Here is an 11805-nt window from a genome sequence, read left to right as displayed (position 1 = left end):
CATTTGGACAGCTGTTAGTAGTAGCCATGACGCTAGAGCTGTTTTTTTGACAGTGGTGCCAACAGTAATATCACAGGCGAAGATTGGAAGGGAGTGATTTGAAAAGCTGTATCCACTTCAAAGTAAGCGGCGTTGTCTCAGAGGGCTGCAGCTGAGGCCGGAACCATTTGTGCTTTGGCAGTGGTGGAGTCCTGCAATATTTACATACTAGAGGTCTAATTTGCCAAAGTGATTGAAAACAACTGTGTGGGTTGGCAGTGCCTTTAATTAGCAAAGGTAAAAGTGACTTTATCTGTCACATAAATGTAGTGGAGTAAAGAATACAATATTTCCTTAGAAATGGAGTGGAGTGTAATTTTAAAGCAGCATAACATGAAAATACTCAAGTACAAGTTCCTCAAAACTATGCTTTAGTACGGTTTTGAGGAAATGTATTCAGCTGCATTCCACCACTGTGCTTTGACCCCTTAATAAAAAGCAAGCAAGTTGTGAATTGTTTAATTAAAGAGTGGTTTTACCCTTTCAAAAAGTTTGATTTGAATTACTTCATAGAAATAGAAAGAAAGCGAAAGAAGGCTTTAAAGGGACAGATTTTTTTCCCTTCCCCAATAAACATGTTGTGATCGCTTTTGGAAGTGCTTGTTGTATTGCTGTGCATGATCTGGACCCAACACACCTATTGAGACATTGAAAGTGATATTTGGCTATGCAAATAATATACAAATAAACCTTCCCTGGAACAACTTGTGATCATGAGATGTCTTTGGTGGTCCTCCTATGGTATGTTGTTTGAATTTGACTATAGTCAAATACAGTTGCTATACTATACTATAGTTACTTTTCAGATCCAGGTTTTTACACACACAACATGTGATCAGATTACAAAATCTAATAGACTAATAAGAAACTAATAAAGTTGTTATACAGTGTGCCTCCTCGTACAACCACAAAATGTAAGTAACACTTATAATGCATGGAAAATAACACAACACTGAAAGGGGCCATTCTGCATGATGATTATCTGAAGTGTCAGTTGTTGCCATTCTTTTTGTGGCCTACTTTGAGTGAAATTTTAACTATAGACTTTCACTTATAATAAACCACAACGACAACATGCTTCGTTTTAAGGTTAAACACGTATTACTTTACTGTATATACTGACCTGAACTGTGTAAATACGTGTGCAAGAAAATAGCACCTGTTTATGGGGACGTTGCTGCCACCTGGCGGTCAAAAAAAAAACTAACAGGGAAAATACGTCGTATTTCTATTGGCTGATGAAATGTGACGCAACGTGGACAAACAAGGAAATGGCCCCAACGTAACTGTCGCTTTTGTTTTCGATTTATGTGGCCAAATTGCACATGAGTCGGAGTTTTAGCAGGTAAGGGTTGTTCCACTTATCGGTCTTTATGTCGTTATTCCTCAAAAACACATGACGCACTTCGACACTGATAGTTAATACGTGTTCAGTAGTTTACTCAGACTAGTGCTGACTGTATACATTCCTGTCACACAGATGCAGATATGAGTGACCTTCCTGTAAACCCGCTGGTTTTGATTGGTGTCGGGTCCAGTTTCGCCTTCTCTGGCCTGTTCTATCATTTATACCAAGAAAAGAAGAAAGAGTTGAAACAGCTGAGGGTAAGCACATCATTGTCTGAGCCCTGGTCAAGTGTTAATACAGCTCATGTTTTGAAACAGTTGAAAATTCTCATCTGAAAGCTTTTTGTTTTCACGTCAGGAAATACCCGTTTTCAGGCCAGACCTACATTTGGTGAAGGTACTGTGGGCGTCTCCACATAAGCGGCTTCAGTATGTTGCTGTAGAAGGTACAGACATGTCTAGAATTCATATTTTTGCAAGTGCAGATTTGAATGTGGTCAGTCATGGTGACATTTCTTTAAGAGGACTTACAGTTTCCCTCATGTCTGTTTCAAGGTATGGTCCAGGCAGATGGGGAGCCACTGGCCAGCCAGTTTGTTCCAAGATGCTTTGGCGTGATCCAGAAGATAGCCGTGGAGGAGCAGTGGAAATACTGGAACTCTCTGAGCCGCACATGGTACACCAGACAACAGAACAAAACAAAAGAAATGTCTCCCAATTAATCTTGTGGCCCGTTTGTAAGAGTTTGATTACTTTTCCCAGGAATTCTCGGACAATTAACAGAAAAGAAACCAACAACGCGGTGCCTTTCAGCCTGGTCAGCCCCGGAGCCTACATCAATGACTTGTATGTGAAGGTTCAAAACCCTCTGGACGCCTCTGGCTGCTACCTGGAGAGGGTTTATTACAAAGTGAGACGTGCTGAGGAGGGCTTGGCGACCGTGATGCTGCAGGGCCTCAGCGGGGAGAGACCTGTGGCGATGGAGCAGAGCGAGGAGCTGCTGCGGGTGGGGAGCACCCTGACTGGTTTTGGTGAGGTGGTGCTTGAGGGGGGCCAGGTGATGAGGCTGCAGGCCCCGCAGGACGGCCGCAAGTTCATCCTGGTACCCACTGACCACAGGAGCTTCTTGGATGGACACGAGAGCACAGCCAGCATGTGGAAGACGCTGACTGCTGTTACTGGCATCACAGGGGCTTCTCTTCTAGCCAAAGTCATTTATGGCCTGGTGGGGAAACGGGACGACAAATCAAAGTAGGCTCTAAGACGCGAATACTGCTTGGATAATGACTTACAAAGCTGCACGCTGGTCTAGTCACTGGGTAACCTAATGCTGCCTCAGGTGTTTTACTTTAGAAACCATAGCACCATCCTGATGCTAGGATAACTCAGTAGCACTAAAGATTTGTTTCATTGCCAACAAGTATTTTCTTGTTGCAAGGTGAAGCAAAGCCTTAGCTGGGGAGGCTGCAAGGGGAAAAACAAACAACAAAGGATGAAACAAATGAGATGAATAGAGAGAATAACAACATTTTAGTAACCACATTTACAGACAAGAACAGCACCCAGTAGAGTGCATAACTCCACTAATGCCCAGCAGGCCCCTTTACTTCAATCAAGCTTAATCCACTATCCTGGATCAAATCGTACTCATTCATAGATACCAGCAACCTAAATACACCCGATTCCTTTCATCAAGATCCATGCATTAGAAATTAAGGAAAATGTTGAATGAATGTTAGACGAAGGGAAAATGAAGTTCTTGGATTCGTCCCTTTTATCCAGATCTGCACCAAAAGTTGATGGGGTAGTTTTTTATGTAATCCTGTTCACAAACCAATGGAGACGGGCAAAAACGTAGAGAGGTAAGAGAGAAAACAAATGAACAAAACAGAAAACAAATAACTTTCCTGACAACACAATAAACCGAGAACACATGAACAAAACTGTAAAGGCAGCGACAGTAATTCTTGTTCAGAATTAACATGACGTTAATTGTGTGTTTTCCAAACTATTGTGTTATGAAAAATATGAGTGTTATCTAAAATGTTCATATTTTATTTTGTTTGTGTTATCCAGGACTGTGCTGTTTGGCCAGTCTGGGCCACCGTAGTTAATGGATCACTTAAAGATTGTAACCACTTGTCAAAGTTTCTCTGTATACCCAAATCCTACACCTGATGAGTGTGGCCGTTTAGTCGGATCAAAACGTTATTCAGAATCAGGGTAAATGGAGTCTTGCTACGATTATAATTTCCATGTGGCAAGTTCAAATATGGCAGAAACCTGAACATGATTTAATGCGGGGTATTTGTGTTTTTATGACTGATTAACTATAGAATTCCAAAAATGTATGCTACTTTCTGAAGGGAACTTTTGTTTTTTCCTGTTATGACATGTCATTTTTTAAAATAATTTAAAATCAGTTTAATGGTTTATATGGTCTCAAAATGCTGAAAAGAACGACTGTTATTTCATCACCGTCAGTCTGAGTATTCAGTCGTGTCCAGACAGGATGGAAATAAAGTCAAATTTCGGAGCGATTTGTATTGTATGAATAAAGCAGATAATCTTCTACCTCCTAGCTGATTATGTTTTTATTGTATTGTTTTTTGACCTGCAGTCAGGTTCAGTTTGTGAGAAAGCGGGCCTAAAACTGTAGTACCGTCTTGTGAAAGGATATGGGTTTACTTTCACTGTGCCTCTCTTTAAAACCTTGTAGCAACAGAAGACATTCTGTGTTGTTGACAATAAAGTGAGATGGATTATATCACAACATACTTCCAAGTGGTCCGAGGGTCTTTCTTCTTTATTTGAATATAGACATTCATAGCACACAGCCCTTACATCACGTGGCACTATGTGATAAAATGTATGTCAGCTTGAACTGTACAGAGACGGTCCTGACGGAAGCTGCTGCGGAGGGTAAAACCAACTGCCAGAATCCCTTTATTCACACAACAGTTTTCAAGTTTTACAGAGTCATCTTTGTCCCTTCTGACGTGCTCCTCATTATTCCCCTTCCTCCTCTGAAGACTCCTCAGCCTCCTCCAACCACTGGATGAACTTCTGAAGCTGTTGGAGGAAAACATACATCAGAAAAGGCAGAGGGTGGAGGGTTTTCCAGTATCTCCACTTTGTTTCAGACAACTTTTTATGCAACCTTTTATGGATTTTTCTAAACCTCTGCTTTCTACACCTTATATTTTACATAACTTTTAATGCATTTGAGGGAAATGATTTCTATTTTGCATCACAGCACAACTGACTTCAATCATCAGTACATAACACGCAAGGCAGACGTAGCAAGATGAAACAACATAAAAAGTAATAAAGGAGAAACAGAGGGAGACTCGAATGGGGAGAAAAGGCGGGAAGTGAAAAATGCTCAGGTTCAGTTCGGTTTGCACAGAAATGGCCGTAGAAATGTTCTCCAGAGGGATACTTTATACTTTGGGTACATTCTTACTTTTAAGTTAGTAAAGTAGTTGAATGAGTGCTTCTATTTTCACCACTAAGTGTACCTCCGCCACCTCCGAGAACTGGTTGGTGAGAAATCCAGGATGATAGATGCCCATGGACAGATAAGAAGTGAGAACTGAGAAGTTACAATGATCCAAAGCAGGATCTGCGATTCTACCGTTCCTTTTTTTAATCTCTATCCTGCCTACTTGTGCACACCATAGGATGTTGGGTTTATTCTCTTACTGGGATCTTTATTGATATCATTGGAACGAGGGTTTACGTTGACGGATGTGAGAAAAAACTGAATTTTTGTTTGACGTGGTTCATCATTGAGAGGGGTATTTTTTTGTTAAACTTTTCATATCTCTTGCCTAACCCTAACCTGCAAAAAGCCACCAGGATCTGTTGTTGTAACACAACCCTATCTTCTTAAAGGAGAATTTGAAAATGTAAGTGACAGTAAGGGCATTAAAAACATTGATCTGTTGATCTTTACAATTCCAGATGCAATAGACAAACAGTGGCAGAGCTGTCAGTGCTGAAAAAAAAGAAAGGTTCTAATTGAAACCTCAAACGTGAGAGTCCAATTGTATTTTGGATTTGGGGAGTAAATAAACTTATAATTAGGATGAAAAAAAAACCAGTTCTTTTAATTGAACACCCTCTTTACACTCTCCTGGTCCTTTACACCAACTCCTCTTCTAATTGAGTCATAAAGCTGTGTGCCCTGTACGTACCCCCTGGTTCTTTCTGAGCTGTCTGCTCTTGTCGGTTGTTGCTCCCTGGGAGAACCAGCGCAGGATCGTCTCCTCCTCCAGGATCTCCAGCTGGTACATGTTCATCAGGACCTGGATAGAAAAACCCACATGTTCTTTTCTTGTTCTTGAGTTCAACCTTTATACCAGTCAGCAGATTACTGAGTGTACATGGTGGTGACCCTGACCTTGACCATAGCAGGCCAGTGACTGTCCTGCTCCAGGAAGTGTTCCTCAAAGGCAGACAGACAGTCTAGATGGTCCTGTACTCTCTTCACGTAGTTCTTAAACACCGGCGCCCATTTCTTCAGTAACTGAGAGGAGGACAAACACAAAAGTGAAAACATGAATGAGGATATTTATTTCTATCATGTCTACAATTATATAAAATTGTGCTGTATAAAAATAATATTTACAGGCAGGAGCAGAGCAACGTATTGCGCTGGGGTAAGCTGTGGGCCCTGCTGCTGGAAAGGATACTCCAGCACCACGCTGGTTAAAATCTGAATCACCTCCTTCATTGTGATATTGTAGGCGTACCTATATATAGAGAGAGAGTGTGTCAAACTGGATGTGTAACTTTGAAAAGGGAAAGGACATTTTTAAATTTCTCCTTACTTGAGAGAGTTGATCTCGAGGACAAGATTGTCAAAGCCGATGTTTTCCTCCAAACCTCTCTGCAGGGTCCCCAGCACCTCCATCTGGAATACTACACAGGAACGCACCAACAAACAAGAGTCAGGAAAGAAAGACATATATAACCTTATTTGTTTCTATTCTATTTAATCCTGGTTTTTTTCCTTACCTTTGACGTCGTCCGTCTCAGGCGAGGGAATCACTGGATCGTCAGGATCATCAGGCTCGCTGTCCTCACTTTCACTGTCGATGTCAGGATTCAAAACCAAACCTGTTGCACAAGAAACAAAAGTCAGGCTGCTGGGACACGACCTGCAGCATCATGGGAAATACCAGTTTTTTCGGACTCTATGATAAGCTAAACAAACCAGCTGAGCTGCTGTCCTACCCCAGAGACACTGCGACAGCTCTTCATCCTCTGTGTCATCCAGACTGCTGGCCTTCCAGATGTAGCCCTTTCCCTCTGCTCCAACCTCTGCTGGGTTAAAAGCTGAAGCACAGAAGAGAACTCATTACCACAAATATTTCAAGCATTTTGGTCATTCAGTGTATGCATCAGGACACATTCAATACACACCTTTCAGTTTGGTTTTGTCTTTACTGTGACCAACTTCTGCATCATCACTCAGGAATTCATCATCATCCTCATCCTCCTCTTCGTCAGGATGGTGCATGGACACTACAGTGCCCTCGGGAAGAGAGATGTCTGGTCCAATCACCACCTGGAAAACAGTTCATGGAAATTAAAGTGACAGTCATAGATAGGGCTGGGTATCACCAGGTACCTCGCAATACGATACTATCACGATACTTTGCTCACGATAACGATAATATCACGATACAGCGATTCTGCGATAATCGATATATTGCAAGAAATTTCATCCACGATACATCACGATATCTGTGTCACTGAAGAAATTCAGAATTTATTGACTGTACTGAATCCATTTCACAGGAATTACAAAACATTGTCAATCAATTTCACATGAATGACAGCCAAGTAAACAAAGAGTATATTGCACAGTGTCTCTTCTTAACACACACACTGACTACAACTATCATTAAATATCTATATGAGTGAGTTTCAGAGCTACTTAAACCATTTTTTAAATTTGATTTGGTTGTATACCTATGTTTGAATAAAGATAAAGCTGTCCTCCGAAGAGGGGTGGTGGTGGTGGGCCAAAAAAAATTTCATTTTCATTTTTAAATATCGATATTTGGCACCAGTGTATCGATAACGTACCTCAAGACGAAATATTGCGATATATCGTAGTATCGATATTTTGGCACACCTCTAGTCATAGATTTCACTAAATGTTTGCAACTGCCATTGCTCACAATGCCCTGGTGGAGAATCATCATAGGACACAGAACGTGAAGTAAAGTGCATTCACATTGTCTAAGAAAAGCAGGACTCATCAGCGATGGTCACGGTCTGATGCCAAAATCTACAGATACTGTAGTACCTGAATTTCACCTGGTACTGCACAATTAATGTAAATATAATCAATATCGTAATTGTAATATCCAAATCATAGACACTGAGTTGATTTCAATAATCGACAAAAGTTTGTTGACAACATGTTTGTTGGGAAATGCGACCCTCTCCCCCTTTTTGTGCTGCCTGACTTTTATCCCAAATTGTTCATGAATTTTCCCAACATGAAAAGTTCTCCAGTGCAGCATTAACATAGTAAGAAGTTCTTTGAACCCAAAAATCTACCATTTGATTGATTAGTTTCCGACTTGAATTAAAACAAATAATTGCAGTTGAGACAGTTTCAATGTCTGTTTTACAAAATTCTAATCAATTTAAACTGTTAAATGTTTTAAAATGTTCTTGTGCTACAGTTGCAGTTGAAGCACTTAGGGAATTGAAAAGTGTAAGCAATACACAAGAGGCTGTTTATCAGTTAAAGGTCCATTACTGCAATGAGCCGGTTTTCATCATTAGTAGAACTGCTGAAAACATTTCAGCTGCTAATTTAAAAGTATTCACTGAAAACTGTTGCCCTTTCATTAAAGCAACACTATGTAACTTTTTGACCAAAAAAAAAACCAGCTTCAACATCATTTTGATAGTTTGGTGTATTGTAATGGGGTTAGCGGTGTCTCTGTCTCAGCCACCCTCCCATCACTTGTTCCTGCACTATGTAAGTTCAATGAGAGGGTAGGATCACCGCATTACATACTTGTTTACTTTAACATACAAGTTTTCAACACATAACATTGTCATGAAAATGAGCTTTGTTTGTAGTTAGCACCTACAAACACAACTGCAAACTCACAATTCAGGTCTTAATTAGTCACAATCAATGAATGATAATACATATTGCTTACATTATAAGCCAGGACGCACTGTTTATTCAGCGTCACCCCCGTTTTGACCTCAACCTTGTCACAGACGACAGACTGGCTGATCACCACGTTGCTGGCAATGTGAACATTATTCCAGATGTAGGCATGGTCCAGATTTACATTGTCACCTGTTACAATTAAAAAAAAAAAAAAAATAGAAAGAATGGTTGTCAAGACCTCTGCTGTTACATATCTGTACATAGTCTCCTATGCCACACAAAAAGAATCTAGGCCTGGATTGTGCTGGTCAGAGAGCTCACCTATGGTGCAGTTGTTACCGATGACACTGTTAGAAATATAACAGTTTGCACCAATGCTGGTGTCGCAGCCAATGAGAACGTTCTCCTCCATCTGGCTGCCGTGGCCCAGACTGACTCCGGAGCCTCTATAGACGTTGTGGCGAGAATACGTGCAGCTCCGTCCCTTCTGGTCGACGAAGTTGGCCTCAGGGGTGAGGGGATAGACCCATCGCCGCACCAGGTCCGACGACACCGAATCATACATGAGAAGGTTGGATACTCGGACACCGTAGCCATCCTTTGTGACATGCATGTGTATCTGGTTGCCCAGGATCTAAAGCAATATAAAATAAATTATGGCTTGTGATGCAATCATTTGCATTTGTAGCACAAGATTCCACATTTCAATGAAAATAACTTGCTGTGTTGTACCTCTTCATTGACCAATATCCCCCTGACAAAGTCATTCCTAGTTTGGTAGTCAAAATTGTCAGTGAAGAGCTCAGCAACCTGAAACAATTTGAAAAAATCTTGTTACTTCAATAGCTCTGTCAACAGCTGTCAACAGTTCAACAGCTTCTGTCTCTGTTTGGAAACAAACCTGTGGAGAGCAGATACTGATGTGACAGTCCAGGAGGTCGTGTCTGATTTCAAACTCATTGCTTCCGCTGTGGAAAATGTTCTGCGGAAAAAAAAACAGAAGCGACTGTCATTCATCAGTCCCAAGCCAGAGTAAGGTAAAGATTGGTTATGAAGTGAAACTCTCACCACAGGGAACTGTAGCCTCTTCAGCCCTTGTGTCTTGTGGTAGTGTAATATCCGCTGGCTTCTACTGTCCATAGCAACAATGACATCATCTTCCTCGCAGCGGGACTTATGACCTGGCGATGATTCCTTACAGATCATCGTCATCACCGAGATGTTCTTGTCCATCTTTCGACGATGCCTGGGCAAAAATGACACACAGTCTTATAGTAACACAATCCATGATCACTCATCCTGTCATTTCTCACATTTGCATAAAAAAAAGAGGTGGATCATATCTTACCTGTGCTCTTGCAATGCCTGACTGATGTCAACATTGGATACCACATCTCCGTAAACCAACACAAAGTCAGAGCGCACAAGAGACTTTGCATCTACATCCCTGAGCACGTCCCCTAAGGAGCGGTACATCTCTGAGGTGATGATGTGGACTGTGTTTGGAGAGGTGGGTCGACACCACTTGGACTTCCTGTCAGACACAGTGACAGGTCAAGATCTCACATTGAGACCAATGTTGCAGTTGTGGATAATCACACAGTATTAGTGAAACTCACAGCAAGTGTTCCTTTATTTTACTGGCCATCCAGCAGCAGAAGACAAATGTTTCCTGCACGCCGGTGGAAGTGAGGAACTCCAAGGTGTAGTCGATCATGGCAACGTTACCCAGCGGCAGTAGAGCCTGTCAGCGTTACAAATGTGACAGATGACGAGAGATGACGAGAGTGAAAGAGTGTAAAGATTAAAGCTGTAAACTTGAAATAAGTCATGTTTCATTATTAAATACAACAGCTTAAAAAAATGCTTAAACGTCACAAGTTAAGCTTTTTAGAAATGATTTCATCAGTGTCAGAGCAGCTCTGTCACTGTTTACAGCATGGACATTAGTTAGCATCCATTAGCGGTCCTGTTAGCTTAGCTCGCTGCTTACCCTCGGCTGATCTTTGGTCACCGGGAAAAACCTCCGGTTGAAGCTGTCAGCGACTAAAACAGCCTGCAGCGGCTGCTCCTCTTCCTCCTGGTCACCTGCTCCTTTTCTGCCTGAAAGGCCAGAGCTAGAGCGACTCTGTTTTCCCCCTTTACCAGCCATGTTTGACTCCCAAGTGCTAACCAACTCTGTCGTCAGAAAATTCTACGGTGGCTCCGGTGGGACAATACTACTGTCGTGGTTGGAGTGAAGCCGCTGTTTGCGCGTACGGTCTTCACAAGGTTTAGAGTACATTTGTTTACATTGACTCCATTGTACAGAATTTTTAATGTATGTGATAATATTGATTTAATTTGTCTTAGTAAATAAAAGATATGTATTTATTTATTGAATCTATAAACAGGGCCATATCCTTTGGAGGACAGTAGTTGGCAAAATTAGAAATAAATAAGGAAACAAATACATAGAAATATATAAATTCATGAATAAAAATACTCAATATAGAAAAATAAATGGAAAAGTAATTGAATAAGCTAGTTCAATTAATATAAAAGTAAATAAGTAGAGTCAAGTTAAAGTGGAAATTGTGCATTTAAAGGAAAAATTATTTATTTATTGAGCAAATGTTTTGTGTCTGATATTGGTTGATACGGTTCAGGATCCGAGTTCAAGTCCAACTCCACCCAACACTTATCAGTCTTATCATATTATATACAGAATGCTTAATACTTAAGTGTTCAGATAAAATGTTGTCTACTAATCTAATTTTCAACTTGCCAACAGCCTTACTCGCACTGAATAAAATAAAATTGTCTGAATGTAAATTTAAAAATGACATGACAATCAACTGCTTTCATTGCATTTATTTTTTCATCAACCAAATTTGTGAGGTATGGATTGAAAAATGTCCATATTAAAAAAAAAAATATATTACCTTGAGTAAATAGACTGGAAAAATAATCGGGTGATGATTTCTTTCTCCAGTCCCCAAAAGTCGCAGTTATAATCCATGTTTTTCAATTCTTTCAAGCACATTTTTCTCCATCAAATCACACATTGCATTTTCTTAGTCCTTTTTTTTTATTTTATTTCCTACTTATTGCTATTTTCCCTCTCCCTACATCATTGTATTTCATCACTTCACTACCTTTTACTTCTGTCTATCTGCAACTAATAACTCAGGCATTAATATATACAATACAAGTACATCGCTCACCAGTCACACCTTGACTCTCTGGGACTGAAGATTTTAATAACATTTCAGTAAAAATATGTC

At 40.5% G+C, this 11805-nt stretch overlaps 2 protein-coding genes across 2 annotated transcripts; one reads left to right on the top strand and one right to left on the bottom strand.

The window, feature by feature from the left end:
* The first annotated feature begins 1271 nt into the window (after positions 1 to 1271).
* Positions 1272 to 4163, top strand: mul3 (mitochondrial E3 ubiquitin protein ligase 3). The gene is made up of 5 exons (XM_030403588.1): positions 1272 to 1384; positions 1520 to 1644; positions 1745 to 1832; positions 1942 to 2062; positions 2149 to 4163. Exons 2-5 carry the CDS (start codon positions 1528 to 1530, stop codon positions 2639 to 2641), a joined length of 819 nt encoding a protein of 272 aa, XP_030259448.1. The 5' UTR covers positions 1272 to 1384; positions 1520 to 1527; the 3' UTR covers positions 2642 to 4163.
* A 1-nt stretch (position 4164) lies between these two features.
* On the bottom strand, positions 4165 to 10750 carry eif2b5 (eukaryotic translation initiation factor 2B, subunit 5 epsilon). The gene is made up of 16 exons (XM_030403587.1): positions 10533 to 10750; positions 10159 to 10283; positions 9888 to 10073; positions 9608 to 9785; positions 9441 to 9521; positions 9272 to 9349; positions 8861 to 9173; positions 8583 to 8728; positions 6817 to 6961; positions 6628 to 6729; positions 6409 to 6510; positions 6222 to 6312; positions 6020 to 6143; positions 5792 to 5917; positions 5586 to 5696; positions 4165 to 4458 (listed from the first exon to the last, which is right to left on the bottom strand). The coding sequence occupies exons 1-16, from the start codon at positions 10689 to 10691 to the stop codon at positions 4396 to 4398; spliced, it is 2130 nt and encodes a 709-aa protein (XP_030259447.1). The 5' UTR covers positions 10692 to 10750; the 3' UTR covers positions 4165 to 4395.
* Between the last annotated feature and the right edge of the window lie 1055 nt (positions 10751 to 11805).

This window comes from Sparus aurata, chromosome 21 (assembly GCF_900880675.1).
Source record: "Sparus aurata chromosome 21, fSpaAur1.1, whole genome shotgun sequence".
In the NCBI taxonomy this organism is placed as follows: Eukaryota; Metazoa; Chordata; class Actinopteri; order Spariformes; family Sparidae; genus Sparus; species Sparus aurata.
The sequence above is the reverse complement of the archived record's forward strand: the minus strand, read 5'-3'. Positions and strand labels throughout refer to the sequence as shown.